At 39.1% G+C, this 26439-nt stretch overlaps 1 protein-coding gene across 10 annotated transcripts in view; it reads right to left on the bottom strand.

Moving 5' to 3' along the window:
* The window catches only part of LOC126412772 (cleavage and polyadenylation specificity factor subunit 6), a 180926-nt gene that overhangs the window by 108346 nt on the left and 46141 nt on the right, over positions 1-26439 (bottom strand). For all 10 annotated transcript variants that reach the window (XM_050082534.1, XM_050082531.1, XM_050082529.1 and 7 more), the window contains 2 exons: positions 24735-24962; positions 3868-4153 (listed from right to left, as the gene is read on the bottom strand). In XM_050082534.1, coding sequence (XP_049938491.1) covers positions 3868-4153; positions 24735-24962 — 514 coding nt within the window. The remainder of the gene's footprint in view (positions 1-3867; positions 4154-24734; positions 24963-26439) is intronic.

A 26439-nucleotide genomic window follows, 5' to 3' on the forward strand; every position in this document is an offset into this window, starting at 1 on the left:
CAGCTGCCACATGTGATTTTATATATTCCTAGGTTATCATATTTCGATGTTCTAGTGGAGGCAAAATATAATTTTATTGAAATGTTGTTACTGGTTCAAAAGGCTAGTTGAATATTTTTGTCTTTAAAAAATGCATTAATTCTGTTGGAGATACTACCATTGGTAGACTGCTGGTACTTATCTTATTTTCTGTGTTGGTGATGTTCCTTGAGCTAGGCATATCTTGCTATGTATTGTGTTCTGCTCTGGTGTTTTACATTTGTAATACAATTTTGTGATTATGTTGGAGTCAAAGTCATTTGTACAGGGTATACAACAAAGTGTGTTAAGTTCTTTTTGAATTGCTGACTCATAAACTAGCATTTTTCCATTCAATGATTAATAGATTAAATAACCCCCGGATTAGAAAAGTCAGCAATTCAAAAAGAACTTAACACTCTTCTTTATACATCCTATAGTCTGGGAAAAGTGGTAGATTTCAGGAAAGTCATCCAGAACCGTGGGTCAAGGGTGACTTACCGTATGTGGCACAAGGGTATCATGTAGAACAGAGCGGGAACTATATCAAAATGTTAGAAGTGGTCACAATCAAGCTACAGTAGCCCATTACAAACCGTATTGTAAGGTGCTTAAAAATGTTATTAGGAAGGCAAAGATTATGTGGTATGCAAACAGAATAGTTAATTCACTGGATAAAATTAAAACCATATGGTCAGTTGTGAAGGAAGTGTGTGGTCAGCAGCACAAGGTCGACAATATAGAGTCCGGTCGTATTAAAAATATTTCTGGTACTGGTAAATCAGGCATATGTACAGCACTTAAGAATAATTTTCTGAGCATTGCTGGTGAATTAAATAAAAATTTAGTTTCTACAGAGAATCATATAACTTTCTTGGCAAATGCCTTTCCGAGATTGGTGTCTGAAATACTACTGTGTGATACAAACAAGGGGGAGGTTCAGTCAATAATTAAATCAATGAAGACTAAGGACTCTAATGGATATGATGGAGTGCCTAGCAGAATATTAAAGTACTGTGCTGCACATGTTAGCCTTGTACTTAGCCATATTTGTAATTTTTCCTTTAGGAATGGTCAGTTTCCTGAATGATAAATAAGGTTTTCTATTGTGTTGATCACAAAACATTGCTCCAGAAGTTGGACCATTACAGAATACGGGGAGTAGCTCACAATTTGTTCACCTCTTACTTTAGAAGCAGACAGCAAAAGGTCATTATTCACAATCTTAAGAATGGCTGTGATGTCAGGTCTGAGTGGTGTACAGTAAAGTGAGGGGTGCCCCAAGGATCAGTGTTGGTGCCACTCCTGTTCCTTATTTATATAAATGATATGGCCTCTAGTATTACAGGTAAATCTAAAATATTTCTGTTTGCTGATAACACTTGCTTTGTAGTAAAGGATGTTGTGTGCAACATTGACCCTGTTTCAAATAGTGCAGTTCATGACCTAAGTTCACGGTTTGTAAAAAAATGAACACTAAATCACAGTAAGACTCAGTTTTTACAGTTTCTAAAACACAATTCAACAAAACCTGACGTTTTAATTTCACAGAATGGGCATACAATTGGTGAAACTGAACAGTTCAAATTTCTACATGTTCAGATAGACAATAAACTGTCACGGAAAGTCCACATTCAGGACCTTGTTCAAAGACTTAATGCTGCCATTTTTACTATTCGAACAGTATCTGAAGTAAGTGATTGTTCGACATGAAAATTAGTCTACTTCACTTATTTCCATTCCGTATGGTATTATATTTTGGGGTAACTCTTCCCATTCTAAAAGGATATTTTTGGCTCAGAAATGGGCGGTTTGGGCAATAAGTGGTGTAAGTTCGCGAACCTCTTGTCGACTCCTGTTCACTAGTCTGGGTATTTTGACTTCATCCTCTCAATATGTATATTTTTACTGTCGTTTCTTGTTAATAATATTAGCTTATTCCCAAGAATAAGCAGCTTTCACTCAGTTAATACATGGCAGAAATCAACCTGCATTTGGATCGGATTTCCTTAACTCTTGTGCAGAAAGGTGCACAGTATACTGCTGTATCCATTTTCAATAAGCTACCATTCGAATTCAAAAATCTTAGAAGTAATCCACGCGCTTCCAAATCGAAACTGAAGAGTGTCCTCATGGGTCACTCCTATTCTGCTGAGGAGTTCCTTGAAAAATTAAGCTGATTCTTATTGTATTGTTGATTTGGTTAACTTATGGACTGACTCTTTTCAGGTTCATAAACATTTTATTTTTATCTGTTGTCATTTTTATGTTGTAACTTCATGTACTGACGTGTTCCATGACCTTGGAGATTTGCTCCTCAATTTGTTCCTACGGAACTTGACATAAATAAAAGAAAATAATACGTGATGAGAAGGAAACCACCTGTTTTGGCACTAACAAGAAACATTTTTTTGTCACTTTAACTCTATAGTTAATGTAGTCTATTCATGTTTTTTTACTGAAACAGCGAGTAATTTTCTTTTGCTTCGAACTTGGGTGGCATTTGAAAGCAGCACAATGACACTGATGTTTTACTATCATCAGTTCTGCTGGAGTTGCTTCCAGTTGACATTCTAGGTGAACCGTCACTTTTTCCAGCTAGGATGTTGCCTCTTCATGAGGCATTACTTCTTCCTCTGAAATGCCACTTTCATTTTCCACTTCACCATGACTCATTCCCTGTAGTACAATAGGCAGCAATACAAATTTCATCATTGGTCGTCATGTCATAACCAGCATTACTGTTGTTTGCAACCAGTCATTTACACCACTATAGTCTACATCTGAACAATCAGAAATATTTTCTAACATTTCAAGGAATTTAGAGGTTTTGACAACTTCACAAACCTCAGCAGTCAAAATCACACATATCTGGCCAAACTTTTCTCCATGACCTCAGAATTAGTAGTTCGGTAACAAAGCAATCATAAAAATCACATCTTTGATATTTACCAACTTCTATAAAGAAGTCACACCAACTTCCCTCTACAGCTCAATTAATTTATCCAGTAGCTGTCTTCTGCACACTGAATCTGAAGAAACTGGAAATCCGGTTTACTGAGAGCCAGATCAACAAGATTCTAGTGTATTCCTATTTAGCACAAAAAACTGTTTACGTATACAAAAGCATAGATCTGCAAATTAACAGTACCTTTCATGAATGTTACTAAAGTTGGCACTTTAGCATGTGTGCAAATTTGCAACCCTTATTTACGAGAGGCTGTAGGAAAGGAATGAAAAGATGTATTAAGGTGAAAGTTTGCACATACCAATCAGAGACATTGTCAAACCTACTCAAAAAATTTTATTGGATTTGAAAATAGTCGAGCCAGAACACTCTCTAAACTGGTCCACCTAATGGAGAGGGACCTACTTCATTTGTAGCAGTTTTATATTTCCCCCTCTTGTCAATTAAATCTCGTCTTATCGAAGAATTTCTACTGGGCCTTTTCTTACTGCCTGTTTGATCCTCTGCTGTCTTGATTAGTTCCTCTCTCAAACCTAACCATAGAATTCTATTGTGTTCCTTTCACACCATTCCAGTCAACTGTTGATTACTGCTTCCTCTGCACTGAACCACTACCAGTTATTTTAATTTATCCCAGTAATGTATTCTTCATTTCATACCATTCTGTCATTTCTTCTGATTTAATCTACAGTTCTTAACCCATAAATTAGAGGCAGCATTCTATTTTTTATGGGTCTCTTACTGATCATATTAAAAATATAATTTACGGTTTTGTTAAGCAGAATGAGATTACCAACTTGCAAACCTCCACACTATAAATGTGCAAAAGAAAATGCAAAATTTATAGTTAATGCATCATACATAAACAACACCACGCGTACCATTAGCTCGAGGTCCATTCCAGTTGCCATGCTGGAAACCTGGTGGTGGATGTCCTTGTGATGGTGGTCCTTGTGGGTGACCATGTGCCTGAGGTCCTCCGTGCCCTATGGGCGGGCCGGGCATTCGTTGTCCAGGACCTGGTGGTGGCATGCCAGGAGGTGGCATCCTAGGCCTCATTCCTTGTGGAGGACCCATCATCATTCTGGGAGGATGTGGATGCTGATGAGGATTCCTTGGGCCAGGATTTGGTGGTGGTACTGGCCTTGTTTTTGATTGTGCTTCAAACTGAAATATATAACATAACACTGGTACCAACGAGCAAATGGTTAAATATATCCAATAAGTCAAATATAGGATCCAAATTAATGCCTAAGGTCTAACACAATTCGAGCACTCAATGATAAAGTGGCATCAGAGTCATTACACATAATCAGCAATGTAGACATTCTTCTGAGTTTGTACTATGGCTAAAATGTAAGTGAATCAATGCTGAGGAGAACATAACTACTAGATGCCTGAATACAGAAGATGACAGAATACAGCATGGCACGAGGGGAAAAAAGGATTAACAGAAGAAGAGTGCAGAAATTCATAACACTGCATTATGGTAAAACAGGGCATGGTGAAGAACAAAAACAAAAAAATGACATGTAAGAGTCACCAAAACCAAAATAAAGAACATGAAAACATAGGTTAAGATGTGGAGAAAAGAAAAATGTGCAGAAAGGCAATGATAATAAAAGGAACTAAGCAATATAAGAAATTAAAGTGGGGGTGTGAAATAAAGTGAAGGCGCAGTTGTCAACCTAACGGTAGCTGATGGGAGTAGGGTGAACTGAAACACAACAGGAATGAGCTGAGTTTGTAAACCACTAAAAGCTTCATTGTATCATATTATTATTCAAAATCATTGTTTGTAGTCCAACCCGGGTTTTCTAGTAATGTAACGAATTGGAATCTAATGTCTCAGGAAATTATTATCTGTAATCTTGCTTCATCACTCTTCCCCCAGTTTCTTCACATATCACTACTGTTTGCTGCCAATGTTAGAATGTGAATTTTTTCATGATTTGAAATGAACAATTTTCATGTCAGTATGTACAACACAGTATTCACACTCATGATTAATGAACATGTGTAATGCTGTATGAATGAAAACCACTTGTATGTGCTGCTTTATTAGTTGTCTAATTCTGGGCACAACTTATTTCACATTTGACACACTCCTTGAAGTGACATTTGCTGATTTTATTACCTTCTTTTTAAGAGGTGAAGTGTAAAGAGAAAAACTAGTATTAAGGGATTCACACTTTCCAGTTCAAGGAAGGAAGATAACGGTTTAATGTCCCATAGACATCAAGGTCATTAGAGATGGAGCACAAGCTCTGATTGTTTCAAGGGGAAGGAAAGTGACCCCGCCCTTTCAAAGGAACCATTCCGGCATCTGCCTGGAGTGATTTAGGGAAATCGCCCAAAACACGAATTTAAATGTCCGGATGTGGATTTGAACAGTTTTTCTCCCCAATGCGAGTCCACTATGCTAACAACAGTGCCATCTTGCTCTGTTTGTCAACTCAATTAGACATGCTGTATACAGTTTCTCACCAGGCACACACATTTCCACCATTTCTCAGTTTATCTACTACTGTCTGGTCTACCGGGCACCATTTTTACATACACGATGATCCTTTTCAGAAAAGGATTGTGCTATGGTCCTGTAGAAACTCCTACTTTGAGAGCAATAAGGCCTGTTTATTAAGTGATGATAAAAGCACTCTCACTGAGCTGCAGTTCAGAGCAACTTCACAAAAGTGCAATTTGTTCACCAGAAAATTTGCATAATACCCTCAGCTTTGTGCTCGACAAAAGTGACAGTCTGAAGCTGACATTTTCCAAGTTACCACAGTGCACTTAGGTAGTTGTTGGTTTCATTCAAACTGAAATGTAGCACAAGTCATATCTGAGAGAAAAAAATGTAATACTGTGAAATTTACATCCACAAAATTTTATAATGGAAGCCCTCTTCCACATTAATTTAATATTTTTTGGTGATGGGACAGTTACACTGATATCCTCTACAATTGCAACATAACAGTTGATCTAACAAATTTCTTCTACTTCTAAATAAATAAGACAGTACTGTACACTTCCCTTGCAATACAGGAAAGCACATAACAGCAGAACCTAATTTCTGAGAAAAATACAATTACCTGGCAATAAACAACAAATTCACAGTTATGGTGGCAGTCGGGACAGTGTGAATTTTAATTTCACTTTCACATGCATCTCTCTTCACAGGCAGGTGAAGGTGTACTGAGAAAACAGCCAACAATCTAGAACAGCACACTGCTAATACAATAATGTGCAATTTCTCTCTTGTAGGGCACTCAATCTTCGAAAAGCAGCAAGAAGTGCTACGATCATCCATGAAAATTCGTGTTATCATATCTTCCATAATTCTGAGCATAACTCTATACATACAATACAAAATTAAGGTATTTTGTATAAAAAAAAAACACATTGTTCCTTCTGAATGTTGAACAAATCCTCTTGTGATATATGAACTGGAAATTGCCTAATGCCAAGGAAAAATTTTCTGAAATAGATTTTGCTTCCATTTATATGTAGAACTACAGATTCCCGCGACATATATGTAACAGCAACACGGGGAAACTAAAGGAGAACAAATCCCCGACAGTGGGGCTACCTATGACAACTGTTTCTGGAAATAAATCTACTTTAAGATTTAACTTTGAATGTCTGTCATTATGGTACATCTTCTTGATGATTTTAGTACCCCTTGGTGCAGTTAACACTATATAAAACCGATTCAACCTTGTATACATTATACTGTCCAAATCATTAAACTGGTGCACCAACTCTCTGGGATGTAGCTTAGCTATTCAATGAAAGCCATCACTTCACTTCAAAAATGAGGAATACATGTGCATCCTTGTCACCCTTGACCTATGGAGCTCCTGAAGTATGAGTACTGTATACTGAGAGACAAGAATTTGTATAATTACATGTAACGTGTATAAGCATCTGAACATTAATATTGAGGTCGGGGGCACCAAACTACTTGGTATGAAAGGACTCAATAAAGGAGGGCTGAATCGGGAAAGTAATAAATCACTCTAAGGCAAATATAAAGAAGGAATTCATTTTTGAAATCACACAACATGAAAATAGTACTTTTTGTTCGTAAAATGATTGTTGTAGTGGTCTTCAGTCCAAAGACAGGTTAGCTGCAGCTCTCCATGTGCTCTATCCTGTGCAAGCCTCTTTATGTCTTAGTAACTACTGCAACCTACGTGCCTCTGAATCTGCTTATTGTTTTCATCTCTTGGTCTCCCCCTACGAGTTTTATCCATTACACTTCCCTCCAGTACTAAACTGGTGATCCCTTAATGCCTCAGAATGCGTCCAACCAACCAATCCCTCCTTTTAGTCAGGTTGTACCACAAATTCCTCTTCTCCCCAATTGTATTCAGTACTTCCTCATTAATTACAAGATCTACCCATATAATCTTCAGCATTCTTCTGTAGCACCACATTTCAAACGTTTCTATTCTCTTCTTGTCTAAACGATTTATCGTCCCTGTCTCATTTCCACACATGGCTATACTTCATACAAATACTTCCTGACACTTAAATCTATACTTAATGTTAACAAATTTCTCTTCTTCAGAAACGTTTTCCTTCCCATAGCCAGTCTACATTTTATATCCTCTCTACTTCTACCATCATCAGTTATTTAGCTCCCCAAATAGTGTAACTAAGGTACTTCTTTGAGTCTCTCATTTCCCAATCTAATTCCCTCACCAACACCTGATTTAATTAGGATAAATTCCATTAGCCTCGTTTTACTTTTGTTGATGTTCAAGTTATATCCTCTTTTCAAGACACTGTACATTTCATTCAACTGTTCTTCCAAGTACTTTGCTGCCTCTGACAGAATTACAATGTCATCACAAAACCTCAAAAGTTTTTATTTCTTCTCCATTGATTTTAATTCCTACTCCAAATGTTTCTTTTGTTTCCAATACTGCTTGCTCAATACACAGATTGAATAACATTGGGGATAGGCTGCAACCCTGTCTCACTCTGTTCTCAACGACTGCTTCCCTTTTGCGCCCCTCGACTCTTATAGCTGCCATCTAGTTCCCGTACAAATTGTAAATAGCCTTTCGCTCTCTCTATTTTACTCCCGCCACCTTTAGATTTTGAAAGAGTATTCAAGTCAACATTGTCAAAAGCTTTCTCAAAGTCTACAAATGCTAGAAATGTAGGTTTCCTTTCCTTAACCTATCATCTATGAGAAGTCATAGGGTCAGAATTGCCTTGCATCTTCCTAAATTTCTCCAGAACCCAAACCGATTTTCCTGATGTCGGCTTCTACGAGTTTTTCCACTTTCCTGTAAAATATTTGTATTAATATTTTGCAGCCGTGACTTATTAAACTGATAGTTTGGTAATTTTCACACCTGTCAGCATCTGCTTTCTTTGGAACTGGGATTATCATATTCTTTTTGAAGTCAGAGGGTATTTTGCCTGTCTCATACATCTTGCTCACCAGATGGAAGAGTTTTGTCATGGCTGACTCTAACGGAAAGTTGTGTACTCCTGGGGCCCTGTTTCAACTTAAGTCTTTCAGTGCTTTGTCAAATTCTTCACGCAGTACCATATCTCCCTTCTCATCTTCGTCTGCATCCTCTTCTATAACCAATAGATTGTGGTCAGAGTCCACATCTGCACCTGGAAATGTCTTACAATTTACTCTGGTTCTTAAATCTCTGTCTAACCATTATATAATCAACCTGAAACCTCCCGATGTCTCCATGTCTCTTTCATGTATACAACCTTCTTCCATGTATACAACCTTCTCCCATGATTCTTAAACCAAGTGTTAGCTATGATTAAATTATGTTCCATGCAAAATTCTACCAGGCAGCTTCCTCATTCCTTTCCCCCAGTCTATATTCACCTACTACTTTTCCTTCTCTTCCTTTTCCCACTATCGAATTCCAGTCTCCCATGACTATAACATTTTTGGCTCCCTTAACTCTCTGAATAATTTAGTTTATCTTAGCATATATTTCCTCAATCTCCTCCTCATCTGTGGAGCTAGTCGACATAGAAACTTGTACTACTGTGGTGGGTGTGGGATTTATGTCAAACTTGGCTACAATAATGTGTTCACTATGTTGTTCATAGTAGCTTAACCACATTCCTATTTTTTAACTCATTAATAAACCTACTCTTGCATTACCCATACTTGATTTTGTATTCATAACGCTGTATTCAACTGACCAAATGTCCTGTACCTCCTGCCACTGAACTTCACTGACTCCCACAGTAACATTAATCTATTTATCTCCATTTTTAAATATTCTAACCTACCTACCCAATTAAGGTATCTGACATTCTACACTCAGATCCATAGAGTGCCAGTTTTGTTTCTCCTGATAACGTCGTCTTCCTGAGTACTCCCCGTACAGAGAGCCGAGGAATATTTTACACAAGATGATGCCATCATCATTTGACCATACAGTAGAGGTGCATTCCCTTGGGAATAATTACACCTGCAGCTCCGCCTTGCTTTCAGCCACTCGCAGTACCAGCACAGCAAGGCTGTTTTGGTTGTGTTACAAGGTCAGATCAGTCAATCATTTAGACTGTCGCCCCAGCAACCACTAAAAAGGCTGCTGCCCCTCTTCAGAAACCACACATTTGTCTGGGTTCTCAGCAGATACCCCTTCATTGTGGTTGCACCTGCGGTATGGCTACCTGTGTCACTGAGGCACACAAACCTCCCCACCAAAGGCAAGGTCCACGTTCATTATCAAAAACGATTTAAGCAGTGCACATCAGGAAAGTTTTCAGGAGATCAGTTCCATATTCTATTTGCGTCTGGAGTGACATCTCATGGCAATAATGGGAGCTGCAAGCTACTGAACCGCCTGACTGCAGTGCCAGTTCAGTGTGAGTTATGGCCACTTGCCAGCCATCTGACTCCAGTGCTGGTCAATCACTAGCTATATTTTCAGTGTGACATTTTACCACATTTCCCCTCACACCCCTTGAAACATCAACTTCAGACAAAAAATTGTTCACATCAACTTAATATTCAATATGCCCTTCACTGCAGGTTGCTTAAGGAGGCAGTGGTATCTTGCATCAGGCTCCCCCTAATAGTAGATTGTACCAGACCAGTGCTCCAGTCAGACAGCTTTACACCTATCACTACTAGATGTCAGCATTTTGACAGTAAACGAGGCGCACTAATTTATCACAGTTCAGCCAATTTGCATGAATCATAAATTTTATACAGAAACATTCCTTGTTAATCACGTACTTCCTGAGATCAGCCAATCATATGGATGGGAACTGGGGCTGGTGACTTTTAAATTACATGTGTAAAGAAAATGTGTGAAAGAAGAGAAAAGAAAAGATTTATCTACAAACTGAAAGCTTTGTTGTCAGTGTCGACAACATTGCTGTAGGAAACACATGAAGTATGCCACTGGCCCCTTAACCCTTTTAGTGCCAAATACGATCTGATCGTGATCCAGATTTTCGGCGAAAAATGCCAGTAACGATCTGATCATGATGCCTTTCTCATTCATTTTTTCCGCGCTTGAAGGCAAAGTTGTTAGTATTTCCTAGCGAATGAGAAAGGCATCATGATCAGATCGTTACTGGCATTTTTCGCTGAAAATCTGGATCACGATCAGATCGTATTTGGCACTAAAAGGGTTAAACTAGACTTTTACTGCCTCCTGCAGAAATGCACACTGCTGTTGCATATTTGTGCAATTTTTAAGTCAATTCACATGGATTCAGGTAACCTGCAGTTTAAACATGGTAAATGCCTATAAAAAGCCAAAGCATGCAGTATAGATTCCCTTGGTTGCCAGAACGATGAAATCTGCTGCCTGCTCACCATTCCCCTCCCCAAACTCATCCTAATTCTCAGCCAAGCTGGTAACATTGTTGACCCTTCAACTCTTCCATAGTGCTGTACTTGAGCAACTGTGAAGCACTGATTGCTTCTATGGTGCAGGTCATATGTAAGTACCCTAACTAATATATAATGAAAGATCACAATTCAGTCAAATTCTCAAACTTTCACTCGTCCTACAATCTAAGGATGTCTGTTGGCACGACCTCATGACAGGTCTCGCCACTGTAATTTATCTCGTGGTAATTACAGTTAGTTTAATATATCAATGAAAATAATAAATTTTTGAAAGATTATAATGTAATTGGATAGATAAAAGACCTCCTCACAAAGCAGCGGCAGGAGAACACGCATATAAAAGGTATTACATATACACACTTTTGGAGCCGATGGGTTCTGTTCCTGGCAGAAAGGTTGAAGAGGAAGGAAGAGGAGAGAAGGAAAAGGATTGGTGATGTTTAGGAACAGGGATAGTGTGTTTTTCTTAAATGTGAAGGAAAAGGACTAGTGAGATTTAGGAAAAGTGAGAAAAGGACTAGTGAGATTTAGGAAAAGTGAGAAAAGGACTAGTGAGATTTAGGAAAAGTGAGAAAAGGACTAGTGAGATTTAGGAAAAGTGAGAAAAGGACTAGTGAGATTTAGGAAAAGGGATAGAGTCTTTTTCCTTCACCCTTCTCCCTTTCCCTTCAACCTTTCTTTCACAATGGCTCCAATAGCTTCAGTACGTAATACCTTTTATACTTGTGTTCTTCTGCCAGCACTCTGTGAGTACATTTTTTATCTGTCCAACTAGTCAGTTTAATATGATTTATTTCATTTTTAGACACTTAATTCTGAATTAATTTTCTTTCATGCTTTATGTGAATGTCACAATCATGTTCTAAAGGTGATTAAAAGGTGGTAATATTTTCACCCAGTATTCTAATATGTGAACACCAGCTGAATTTCTTATTTGCAGCCTAACTGGTAAATCAATAGTCCTCATAACCAAATATAATACTGACTTGCATTCAGGATCAAAAAACGTTTTTTGAAGGACTAGATTTTCACCTTTCAATATTACCTTTACCTAAAAAGCACCATAAATGTTTGTATATCCTTCCTCATTCTTCAAAACAAATCTGCGTGTGACCTCAATATAGCCAAAACCATTTGTAAATGTAAACAATTCCAATATCAATTTATTAAACAATGTAAAAATGATGGCCTCAGCAGCAACAGTTTAATTTGTGAACATAATATAATCCTCCATTTTTTACTGACGATTTTGGAGAAAAAATCGTCTTTCATAACTGAGCTTATATGGTAAATTACACTGTTTACATTCAGATCAGGACGAGACAATCATGAAAGCGGTATATTAAAAAAGATATGTGACTAAATGACACAAAGCAAATGATGTCATTATCTTTGGATACAAAGTGCTTGAGTAGTGGTGACGACAAACATGACACTCAAAAAGCACTTCTTGTATTGACTCAAAGAGGAAAAGCATCTGAAAAATTGCCTATCCTTTAGCTAAGAACAAAGCAATAGTAGTCTCCTCCGACAGAATACGGCATTACAAAAGAGAAGCTCAGAATTCTAATTAATTTAAGCCTTCTGTTCCATCAATCAGAATGCAGCTAGAGGTTTACATCATGAGTAACTCTCCCGGCCTGTTCAACTGTACTTTTACTGAAGTAAAGGAAGTCAAATGGCGTTCAGAATAAAGACACTTCCACTGTCATGATTTTATCAGTAAACTGTTGAAGTATCCGTAGTAAAGTTCCAGAATTTACTGGCTTCCAAGAAAGTTCTCACGTTCGAATTATTTTGCACCCCACAATGAACCCTTAAACATCCCCATCTATACTTGGTAGGTATATTGAAAAGAGATTAGAGGCCATAGGAAGGAAGTGTTCATTGCAGTTGACAAAAATTCTGTCTCTTCTGAGGTCAAAGTTGAGTGTGACAGAGAAGACATTCGGTCGCGTGAAACACGTGGAAGTGAAACAAAGTTAATTGTTGCATGTTTTTACAAGGCCACCCGATTCTGCTGTGGCAGTTGTACAGTCTTTCAAACAAAGTCTACAGTCAAAAGCGTGAAAATACCCAGATCATGCAATACTAGTTGGAGGGGACTTTAACCTACCAGATGATATCATTATAGCAACTTCTATTATGATAGTTAATAAACCAGTCAAGAAGACTAAGAGTTGCTAGATAGAGCAGATAAGCAGTTATTTGCATCGCACTTCGACAGTGGACCGGCATCAATTAGTTCCAGTAAGATGGATGTAGAGGAATTACAGGTGACGTTTAAGCACACTGTAAATCGGGGTATGGAGAGTTACATGCCTTGTAAGTGGATAGAGAATGCAATAGACCTACCATGGTTTAATAACAAAATTCAGTGGATGCTGAGGAAGCAGAGGCTGTTGAAATCTCTGTTCACTAGGGAACACACAAATTACGACAAGCGGAGGTTAGTGGAGATGCGTGCATCTGTAAAATGATCTAGGCGCGAAGCATACAGCAACTATCACCACCATATCTTAGCAAAAGATATGGTACAGAACCTGAGAAAATTCTGGTCTTATGTAAAATTGCTAAGAGGGACTAAAGCTCCTATTCAGTCCCTTGTCAACCAGTGTGGTGTGGCAGTTGAAGACAGCAAAACAAAAGCCAAAGTTTTAAATTCCACATCCAAGAAATTGTTCACACACGAAAATGTACAAACATATTGTCATTTGACCATCAGATAGACTCTCCTATAGACGACACAGTAACAAACATCCCGGGCATAGAGAAACAACTGAGAGATTTAAAAGCAAATAAATCACCAAGTCCGGATGGAATCCCAGTCCAATTTTTAAAGGTACTTTACGGCACTGGCCACTTACCTAGTTTGCATTTATCATGGATCTCTTGCCCAGCACAGAGTCCCAAGCAACAGCAAAAAAAGCACAGGTGACACCAATATATAAGAAGGGTAAAAGAATGGACCTGCAAAATTACATACCGATATCTTCAACTTTGGTTTGCTGCAGAATCCTTGAACATATTCTCAGTTCGAATATAATAAATGCTGTTGAGACTGAGAAGCATATGTCCACAAACATCACTCTTGCGAAACTCAGCTTGCCCTTTCTCACGATATGCTGCGAACTAAGGATGAAGAGCAACAGGCAGCTTCCATATTTCTGGATTTCCAGAAAGCATTTGACTCGCTGCCCCACTGCGGGCTGTTAATGAAGGTACTGGCATATGGAATATGTTGTCAGATATCTGAGTGGCTCGAAGAGTTCTTAAATAATAGAACCCAGTACATTGTCCTCAATGGCGAGTGTCCATCAAACACAAGGGTGTCGTCAGGAATGCCCCAGGGAAGTGTGATAGGACCACTGTTGTTCTTTATACACATAAATGATTTGGCAGACAAGACGGGCAGCAATCTGGGGTTGTTTGCTGATTATGTCGTGGTGTACAGTAAGGTGTCGAAGCTGAGTGACTGTAGGAAGATACAAGATGATTTAGATAAAATTTCTAGTTGGTGTGACGAATGGCGGCTAGCCCTAAAGCGGAAAAATTTAAGTTAATGAGGACAGTAGGAAGATCAAAACTGTAATGTTCGGATACAGCATTGGTAGTGTTCTGCTCGACATAGCTGTGGCGTTTAAATACCTGGGTATAACACTGCAAAGGGATACGAGGTGGAACGTCTAAACTTCAGTACAGACTGCTAGGCTCTTGTGGCGACCAGCAGAAAAAGTTTAAGTCACTTCATGTGCAAGTTTTTCGCCATGGTGCCATCCACTCCAAACAAGGGTTCTATCCACAGGCACCGCCCAGCCACAGTTACCTGGTCATTAAACTTTTGCCCAGAATCCTCGTGCCCTAGCCATGAAGGACACAAATTCCATGGCACACAGGAGTTTACGGTTCAGGCACCAACAGTGTGTCAGTGAGCTACCTCCATGCAGGTACTTGATGACACCACACCTCCCCCCCCCCCCCCCCCCCCTCCTACCCACAACAGAATGGCTACTCTGCTGGATTCTGGGGACAGTAACTTTACAAGAAATGAAGGAGAGAAAAGAATAAAAAACAACTGAGGTTATAAGTGTCCATGTCAAACCTTGGAACACTAATTAGTAAAATAAGTTAAAAGCAAAATAGGCCGTAGAGAGACTGGCAGTCCCAAACCGAAGATTACGTCTTTCACCATACTGCTATGATGGATACAAAGTAAAATGTAGTTGACAGCCCGCACGCCATTCGCTAAAACAGCCAATAATGCAGACGGCAAACATACAATGGAAGATAAGTGATTAAAAAAAGGCATTCGACCAGAAAATGGCGGCTAAAAAGACAGTGCCCAATACGCAAACTAGCTAAAACAATCTCCTTGCAATGAGAGGGCCACGGACGAAGCCAATACCAAAAATGGTCGGTGCCAATGACAAAGACACACCCAACATGAAAATCAGTTTTAGAGGCATCAGTGTACACAAAGAAGCTATCAAGAAGAACACTGGTCACCACATGAAGCCAAGGAGGTGAAGGGTTTTCACACATTGGAATGTGGCAGGTAGTATGAAGTTAAGCTGCCAGAGCAGTAGCCAAGAGCAAACTTCGGGAGGTAATAGAGAAGAAGGGCGCAGCCCATACTGGCAGTCTAGTGAGTCATAGAAAAAGAAGGCATAGGATGGGTCGCTGGGCATGGATGACAAACGTCATGATTATCCACTGAGGAGGACATAACACCAGTATGATAGTGATAGTTTGGCAGCTTCTATGTAGAGACTTTCAACCGAGCTAGTGTATAAGGCGCCAATGGCCAAAAGTATCTTATGCTGGAGGATTGTGTTAAGACAGAGTAAGATGGACAGACTTGCAGATGAATGAATGAAACACCCATAGTCTAGTTTTGAAGAGACAATGGGTCAGTATAAACGTGAGGGTAGTCAGATCTGTTCTCAGGTTGGTTCAAATGGCTCTGAGCACTATGGGACTTTACATCTGAGGTCATCAGTCCCCTAGAACTTAGAACTACTTACACCTAACTAACCTAAGGACATCACACACATCCATGCCCCAGGCAGGATTCGAACCTGCGACCGTAGCGGTCACGCAGTTCCAGACTGAAGCGCCTAGAACCGCACGGCCACACCGGCCGGCCTGCTGTTAGGAAATACCGCTTAGAACACATAGCATGTTGAGGGACTGGGCACACATAGAAGGACCAGGTATGTTTTCTATCAAGCATGAACCTCAGGAATTTCATAGTTGCTGCAAACTGAAGAGCAACAGGCCCAAGATGTAGAGATGGTGCAAGATACCCATTGCGCTGCGAGAAATTCATACAAACGGTTTTGTCAGTGAAGCTCCACAAGTTAAGAAAATCGTGACATTGCTAAAGTTGCCACTTTCTGTGGAGAACTGCAGTAGTTCAAGTAAGTCATCACTGAAAAGGGAGCCGGAGATGCCTGGCAGTGGACAGGCCATAGTACTGTTAATAGCAATAGCAAAGAGGACAATGCTCAAAATGGAGCCTTGAGGCACCCCGTTCTCCTCAACAAAGGTGTCCAATGGAGCAGGTGGCCTAGGAAGTCTCACATGTATAAAGTATGGAGGATACAAGTCCTCCAGCAAATCAAAAAACATGGTCACAGTCTGGCATTTCCCCGAAAACCATTCATGACATGGGTTGACAAAGTAACGAGATGGTTAACTGCAGAACGGTGCACTCTAAACTCGTATTGTGGAGTGGTTAGAAAATTGTGTGACTCAAGCCAACATACCAGCCAGCCATGATTCATACTTTCGATCACTTTGCAATCAATCACAGCTGTTGAGAGAAATGTGACTGTAGCTAAAAGCCAGTTGTTTGTACGGGGCTAAGGTATGGGTATGGGTATGGGTATGGGTATGGGTATGACAGTGGCTTCACACTAGCGTTTGGGAAAACATCCCAACTGCCAAAAAGCAATTGTACATACAAAGGAAAAAGGTGCTGCAACATATGAATGTGAATATCATTTGTCCCTGGGGTGGAAGATCAAATGAGAGCACAGTCTAGTTCCCTCACAGTAAAGGCGGCATTGTAGCATTCATGATTCTGAGAGGAGATGGATATCACCCAATCCTCCTCCACTCATTTCCGTGGGTGGAAGGTAAGGTGACTGTGAGTGGAGCTTTAAATCTCTGTAAAATAGCGGCCCAAGGTGCTGGAGATAGCAATAAGGTTCACAATGACATCATCTGCTACAGCAAGGCCAGGAATCAGGGAATGGATCTTGGTCCCAGAGAGTTGACAGAGGTTAACCTACTCGAAAGAAGAGGGAATGTAACTGTTACAAGAACTAGTAAAGGAAATCCAACTAGCTTTTTTGCTTTCCCAAAGAATGCAACGACACAGTGTGCACTACTGTTTATAATTAATACAGTTCACCATTATGTGATGCTGGTTAAAAACACAGATAGCACATTTCTGCACACAAATCACATTGCAGGACGCCACAGTCCACCAGGGGACCAGAACATGGCATGAACAAGATGAATTGCAAGGTAGGGAACTGTATGCAGAGATAAGATTAACATTCTTAAGATACTCTAACTGGTCATCACAACTAGGGAAATGTTATTTGTCGAAGGTCACCAGAGAGGAGTAAAGCTCCAACAAGCAGGTGGGTAGGGGTCAGCAAACGGACAGTGCACAGGAAATGGTCACTCATGTACATGTCAGAGAGAACAGATCATTCGAGACTACAGGGAAGCTTGGCAATGTAGAAAGAGTGTATGGAGTCTGGAAGGAATTTGTGTGCTCCAGTTTTAATACAGATGAGGATGAGTTGATTGTGGTCCCATTACGTAAGCAAGAGTAGGATATCACAGGGGATTGCAACTGCATCAACATCTTTCTGAATAATAAATGGATTAACTGCAGCAAAAGACTGACGTACTTCAGTACGTGGCATCACGAAGAGCCAAGGTGCAGCTGAGAGAGGCGTTGAATCTCTAGACTCATTCAGGTTATGTTCAGTAGACATAAGACTGAGATGGCAACTGACTCATTGAAGAAAAAAGAGGCCCCTTTAAATGTCGGCGTCTCCAATGGCATGCTCCTTCCAACTGGGGGCCAACTCAGAAGGTGGGAGGGGAGAAACTCACCTGTCTTAGGTGACTGTTCACACCTTAGGGCACAACTACCAAACTCCTGACAGAGGGACCCCTCCCTGGGCCTGGCTTATACCAGGGGGTATATGTAAACCCTACCTGTTGACCCAAGACTGGGAATTACGTGTTACACAGTCATCTGTTAAGCATCAAACACTTGAGCCGGCCTTCAGGAGAGCACAGGGAGTAAGAAGAAACAAAAAGAAACCAAATGCAGAATGAAGAAAGAATGAAAAAACAGATGAAGGAGTGTTCCGATGTCAGGCTAACAAACTTCAGAATGCATTTCCGAAAATATCCCTGTCATGTTCCCCAAGGGAGGGGAAAAGAATAGCAAGAGAATAGACATGCAGCACGGAAAGAGAAGAGGTGCTGAAAAGGTTGGGGCCCCATGGTGGCAAAGCACAATGTTACCAGAGAGTTGACAGCCCACTGAGGGTGCAACAGCAACTGATGCACTAGCGGAGGCAGAGTATGTCCACATAGTCTCCAACAAGATTGAAGTCTTGTAGACAATAGCATCTTGAGTAGGGAAATTTTCCAGTGCAGTAATTCCTCGAGCTTTCTTTTATCAATACAAACCACGGCTAAAATTACTCAATTCTGACCACCATGAACATCAATCAACATCAATGCAGAGTCAAACTTAACACTACACAAAGAATGGAAGGACCAGCAAATAACTGTTGGTAAGTAGCAGTAGATGTGACAATATCCATATCACAACTTTAGATGGTTGGATGTCACCTATATACACTCTGAACATTATCAGTGCGGCATCTAGGCAAATGAGTAAATAATGACTGTGGTTAATTATATAGTAACGTGCAAACAGGATGTCTTCAGTGACTGGTAAAAGAGATAGTAACATTTTGTCTAGTGCAGGAGACCTTCAACACTCAACACTCAAATAGAAACACTGTTTCTGTGTTTGCAAGACATGCTGTTCAAATGAAATTTCATTTTGTAATCAATGAAACTTTGTATGCTAGTGTGTAATCTACATCTACATACATACTCTACAACTCACCAAACGGTGTATGGTTGAGGGAATCATATACCACTACTAGTCATTTTATTTTGTATTCCACTCGCAAATGGAACTGGGGAAGACTTATTGTATTATGCTTCCCTTTGAGCACTAATATCAGTGCCTTGTCTTCTTGGACATTCCGCAAAATGTACGCTGGTGACAGTAGAATGTATTGTTACCATCAAATAAAAATAAGGGTAGCAAAGAAACACTGTTTCTATAATAGGGAGTGATGCATCCTGGGCCACTACAGTTTCTAATCTGTGGAGTACACTTAACTAACCATTAGCCCTAGAATACGTAGCAGTTTGATTGCGTAACCCATGGCAAGGTGCTGTTGCTGCCACAATGAGGTGCACATTACTATCCCTATGTGCATGTCAGGCCACAGAGTTCTGAGACAGAGTACTATTAAGCAAGAGCGGTTGGTTGTGTGTGTCTCTCTAGAGGAACTTTTCTAACCTGTGTACTTAACAAAGAGAAAAACATTTCTTGATTACCATCATATTAAGTAACCACACAGTCATGATTTACTCAGCCACAAATATTCCTTGCTGACATGTTCATGAGTAAGGTGGTGTCCCATCATCTGCTAACGAATATATGTTGTGGAAATTGAGTATAATATTGCCATATCTACCTCTGCAACCAACAGTTATTTGCCAGCTCTGCCCTTCTTCATGTGTAAGTTTGACTTTGCACTGACGTTTACTGATGCTCATGGTGGTCAGAACTGGATAACTTCAGCTATTGTTCCTGTAGCTAAAAATAATAGTATAGGAGTTATTGCTCTGGAAAGTTTCCCTCCTTGAGATGTTATTGCATAAAAGACTGATAATGCCTGAAACTGTGTGATTATTTTCTGCCTCTGCTAGTACATCAGTTCCTGTTGATAAACCATTGTATATTCACTAAAGACATATTTATAAATTAAGTTCTTGCGATATAAATGTACAGTAAAGCCCGGTTTTTTACATTCCCTCATTTTACGTTTTCCCACTTGTCACATTCATTTTTGTCAGTCCCTACAGAAGTACTATTTTCTCAAGACAATGCTTTCCCATCTTTAATGTTTCCCTCATTTTAAGTTTTCTTTGACATTATCATGAGCTTTAACATTGATTTTCTTACAGATTTCTGCAAAAATTGCATCATATTCCAGCTCAAAGTCAGCCTCGGAACAAAGCAGCAAAAGCAGATTGTAAGCAAAGTTATTGATCATGTAACATAGCATCAGCATGATAAGCAATACTTTCACTGTCTGCGTGTTGGGTCACGGCCGCCTATACTACAGGTTCATAGTTGAAAGGGTAGGGAAGTACGCCGAGTCACTGCCTTAATGATAATAATGATCTGATGATAGTGACTCTAGCAGCAACTTTCCTTTCACTCACTGTGTTATATTACTACAGCTTAAATTTATTTTCACAGTCATTTATACAAATAAACATCTCTTTTGAAGATGATCATTTTTATAATAGGCTTTCACAAATCACTGTTACTTCCACATGAAATACAGTAAGTCATACTAGGTACGCAGTCTTCTGTTGGTACAACCTGATGTCAGACCTAAACATTCCTGAAGATGGTCCATAACATGACGACAATTTCCACCCTCCTCCTCATCCAGGACAGCCCTGAACAGAGTGACCTCCTTTCCGCAACAAGCTACAGATTTCATGTCTGTTGCTCTCTGTTTTTGAAGACAGCCAACTTTTAACCAATGTTATACGTTTTATTTACCGTGATTTTATAGTGATCAACAATAAGAAGTCTCACATTAGAACACAAACATATTTTTAATGTGGTTTCACTAAAAACTTTTGCTTCTGTGTTTTATTTAAAGTATTGGACACGATAGGAACAAAGAGGGGCACTCATGCACACATTTGTGTGTGGCAGCACACAGCCACTGCCTTAACTGATTATCACGAAGGCAGTGGCTAAGTGCTAACATGCATGAATGTCCATTTCCTCTTTTTTTCTGATCATGTCCAACGGTGTAATTAAGCACAAGAAGCAAACGTCTTTTGTGAAACAACATTAAAAAGATTTGTGTTCTAACATGGCACGACTTATTGATAATCATTATAGGATTATGGTACATAAAACTTGAAGCACAAAATTGGTTAAAACACTAAAGCTCGCAGTCATGATCAGAAAAAAAGAGGAAATGGACATTCATGCATGTTAGCACTTAGGCACAAAATCTACAACTCGTTTTGTTTCCTGTGCATACCTGTATTTAACACTTTCCTGTATTGTACTTTTTTTTAGGACAGTCTGCTGAAAACTGTATAAAGAGGGTTTTACTGTATGTTGATTAAAGGACATAGTAATACTGCTAAATTTACAACAGCAAGTGATGCTAATGTATATACATCGTTTTCATTAATAAAATTTCACACTGGTGTTGCTGAAAATGGACAAGTGATTATTTCTTTAGGAGCCACTGTGGACCTTCAGCTCACTGTTTTGTCCTCCGTAAGCTCAACCAATTGCATAAGCTGTGGCAACTCACTGTGGCCACCACATGACCTTGGCTCATTACAAACACTGCTATACACAAAGAAAATTCTTTCCACAAAACAAAAATTGCCAAAATTGCCATTATTTTTTGAACAAACCTCCTCACATATTAATTCTACACTGCCAATTTTGGCAGAAATTTTATGATACATTTCATACACTTGTGTGCAAAACTAAAGGATGGAAGTAACTTTCACATGACAGAGAAATCCCATTTTACATTTTCATGCAGTCCAGACTTAAAAAATACAAAAATGAAGAAAAGAATTAAAAAACACAAAAGTGAGGAAACTGCTGAATTGGGGAAAACATTAAAAGCCCAGAATACACGCAAAAAACACATGTAATTGGCATATGTGATTTAAAATCTTAACTCTCTCCAATACACAGTATAAAATCTGTGTACGTGAAGAAAATTAAATGTACAATACGATGCTTATATAATTATTTGTTGTATGAATTTCATCAGTTCTTAAAAAATCACAGATACATAATAGCAAACAAAATTCATCAAAAAAATTAAATTGGTATCTGGGTACAAGGCAATTGAGTTATTTTCTGACATGCTTCAATCAAAACACACATTGTTGAAAGGTGTTTCCTCTGTGCTCACCCAGAAAAAAAAGCAAAAATTGACAAATATGGTGAATTAAATGAAAACTTTGAAGTATGGAAATCTAATGCAAAAGGGGGGTCGTCCTGTAGCCAAGACGGTGCAGCATACTCTGGTAATATAAGCTACGAGCGCAGTGATCTCTAGTGTATTGTTTGCAAATTTTTCCTTGTTCATTGTGGTGAGTAGCTGAAGTGGAGCATTCTGGAGTATTGGCAGCGCACCATATAAGCTTGCTGTTTATCACTTTATCTGCTAGAAGCCACTGCATTAGAGTGATGTCCCCATGCTGTACAGTTATTGGCTACAGGTAGAAAACAGACATTCAAGATGCTGAAACCCAGCAGTTTTCACCGTATTGCACAGTTTTCAGTTTATTTTACCATGTAGGCTATAAATTTTTGCTATTTTCAAGGTGAATATAAAACGAAATAATCTTCAAAACTGTGTGTTTTAAGGTATAATTTGTGTCAGCAGTGTGTTGGGAAAAGGCTCAGTTACCTCATAGATCATAAGCAAAAGTGCTTGTTTTTTCATTGGTGTACTCTACAGTATTTCTAGTGGCAAAATCCCCTTTTTTTCGTAACAGTTCTATTATATGATGTGGATTTTTGAAATTTCTTTGTTTGTTTATGGAATAGCGATTTGATTGTGTGAGCTGACATTATGTGTGTTGGTAAAATTGTTACCTATGGGGAGGAGAACGAAACTCTCGCATCAACTTTGATTTATAGCTTATGTGCCTGTTTATAATTCAGAAATTTTGAAAGTTTTGTAGGCTAAGGTCTGTTAACTTATTAGATGTGTTCGTATGCTGTGCTGTGGTGGCTACACTTGTAGTTGGGTGACAGAACAAGTTGCCAGCCAATAAGAGATTACTATTCGAAAGGGCCGACCTGTCCTGGATCCTGACCAAGCATCTTCTCTGACACTCAGTGTTTGAATTTAACAGGTTGACAATCGATACTGTTGCCGAATACAGTACATTGCAAATACACGAAGAGAGACGAGACTCACATTTTGGCTCAATTTGGCAAACTTCATGTTGTTTTCCACTGCGGCCACAACCCAGCAATAGTTTTATCACAATTATGCGGTGGAGCTAAATGTTGCAAGTTGTGCTGGTAATGTCAATTGTTGGTTTATCAGGTTTTCCTCCCTTGTGTTGCCCCTCTCCATAATGTCCTAAAATATTCTCTTAACTACATCACCAACCGTGGTACGAACCATCTGTTTTTTGTGCCACTTAAATTCATTCAGTTACATGAAGTATCAATAGGAAGAAAACAAGAAATCAAATGAGACATCAACTAAGAACACACAATTGAGGTAAATCTTCTAGGAAGAAACATAAAATCAGGAATTTTTTAGCATTGATCTTGCTGATTTTTCACAGGGGCTACAAATTTATGGCATAGAATAGTGAAAAATGTAAAATCGAAATTCCACAGTAGTACAGAAGATAACAGAAAGAAATGCACAATGAAATGAGTAGAAATGACATTTATTCAAAGAAAACAATCATGGTTAAGTCATAGTAATTCACGGTGGTCCCCTGGACATTACAGGAGGCCAGCCATGGTTCTTAATATGCTTTGAGATCACCATGGAGGACAATGCATGCTCTGCAACATGCTCCCGTGCTGGCCCTAAGACTGCTGAGAAGTTCTTGTGATAGGGCATTCCATTCCTCCATCAGTGCACGTAACAACTGCTTGATAATTGCTGATGCTTGTGGTTGTGCCGCAATGCAAACTGGTCAACATTAATTGTGACACTGTACTTTTTCCCCATGCGCATCCCTTCAAGGATACATCCAGCCCTGACTACATTTTTATGGATGATACTGCAGAAACGCATCAAACTGCATAAGATGGAGCAGCTCCTGGACTGAGACAATATTCTGCCAATCGACTGGCCTGTTCGTTCCCCAAACTTAACCCCACCAAGAGCACATATGGGATGCATTGGGGATACATATTGCTGCACATCCACATGCAAAAACAACCATCCTGCAGTTGTTAACAGAGTTGCAGGAGGGCTGGAGCACCCTACTACAAGAACTCCTTATCAACTTTGTGGCCAGCATGGGAGCATATTGGAGAGCATGCGCTGCTGTGCATGGCAATCATACACAACACAGTCCACCTTTTATATTGTCTGTGGGAGCATCATGAATCATGGTGATTCCCACGTAATTATTGCCATTGAATAAGAGTAACTTTTCACTGTATCATGTATAGTTTTTTCCATGTACGGTCCAAGTTTCATCAAGCATTGTTACTTGGTAGTGACACATCATGTGAATTTTACTTTCATCCTTAAGTATTACACACCAGTGTCCAATTCTATTAATACAATTATTTTCTCCAACAATTTTTTCATATCATATGTACATGTTGTTCATGATAATTTCTCATCATGGAATAATGCTTTCACTTATTAAATGCACATTCTGTATGAGTCTTCTTTAAAAAATGCAGTAAATTCTGTGATCAAAGACTATAATTATTGAAAGTTAGTTACAAAGTTCAAATTTTCCAGCTTTACATGCACCCAACATTACCTGATTAAGTGCTGCCTTAGTTGGAAATGTCACAACTGGGCATTGACCGTGCAACTCTTTCTTCGGAAGTCTTTCCATACACATCCTCATGCTTGCTTCTGAGCCTAGTGTTACAACGCAAAAGCCCTTAGATTGGCCATTTGCGCGATTTTCAAAAAATTTCACTTCAACAAAATCTGTAACTCCAATGCCCAAAATGGCATCTGTAATGTCTTGGTCAGTAGTCCACTGTAAGAGAAGGAAACAATATTTGAATAAAAAGAGAACACAAGCAACTTTAGATAAGTCTTTCTCAACTCCATTCATTCCCGTGAGCAAATGAGCTTGCACAAACATGTACATACATAAAGATTGACTGGGGATATACTTTCTTGAACTTTTTTTAATTTGCAAACATGCTGTTTGGGACACTCATGATAATGATCAATTACCACTGCTTCGCTGAACAGAAAACCAAAATATCTCATTATCACTATGTATATTACAGGAAACAATAATAATTGAAACTATTAGTTATGATGTAAAGCCAAAGAAACTCTTGACCTAGTTTGGTGTGTGTGTGTGTGTGTGTGTGTGTGTGTGTGTGTGTGTGTGTGTAGGGGAGGGGGGAGACAAGTTCAAATTATTTCGAACAAAAGCATTCACTCAGCATTAGTAGAAATATTTCAACTTTGATTTCACAAAGTGGTATTGAAGCTGCCCATATATAGCAAAACAATTCTGTTAGTTATTCAGCTCCCCCTCCCCTCCCTCACCAATTACGATAATGCATCCACAGAAAAGTTGAGCAAATGCAGGCACTCTCAGATGCTCATAGCGCCTGTTCGCAGCTCCCCTACTCGGTCAGCCCCTAGTTCCCTTCCGCTTCCCTAAGTGTTCTATAGCATAGGTCTTTTGAAATCTACATGAACGTAGCAAAGATGTCTGGTGACCTTGTGTTGTTTGCTTTGTCTATGTTGAGGTCTCGTTTGAAGAAATGGCCAAGCAGTAGTTAAGATTCTCAGAATAATAATGTAACAAATCTTTATGCTTAAACTCATATATATATAAAAACTTGTGAAAGAAAAACAAAGTGGCACTTGGTGTTTGTTTTCGAATATAAAATTACACGCGAATGAAAATAATGTACAATATTTCCAACTATTTCATAAGAACTTAAGTAATCAATATGAATACAGTAGAAAGGAAAGAAAAACTCCAAAGTAAGATAGAACTGAGAGAAAGAATTAAGTACTCATGCAGTTAGTGTGTCACCTTTGAAATTATTACTATTTTTGACTAGGTGATACATGGTTTGGTGCTCCATTTTACCACCTCATTGTAAGATACTTAAGGGAAGGGTACCATGTGATGAATAATTGTGCTGTAACAAAACTGAGTTATCACATAGCTCCCAAAACAGCAAACATAGTGCACCCTTTCAGCAACTGAGAATTTGCAAAATAATGCTTTGTAATTGCTGCAATAATTTTAAGCCCAGTAGAAATTACTCTTTTTGAAATCCTTCCTCTTTTAATGAGAACTGTTTCATGACACTGAATAAATAACAAACAACAAGTAAAGTGTAGATGGAAGATAGATTGTTTGAATGGTTATGGACTCTCTCGGAACAGTATAACTTATCAATCGTTTGAATGGTTATGGTTTTATACACAGGCATAGAATTTCCCGGCACTTTAGAAGACAAGACTCAGGGGGGAGGGTG

This window comes from Schistocerca serialis, chromosome 7 (genome assembly GCF_023864345.2).
Source record: "Schistocerca serialis cubense isolate TAMUIC-IGC-003099 chromosome 7, iqSchSeri2.2, whole genome shotgun sequence".
In the NCBI taxonomy this organism is placed as follows: Eukaryota; Metazoa; Arthropoda; class Insecta; order Orthoptera; family Acrididae; genus Schistocerca; species Schistocerca serialis.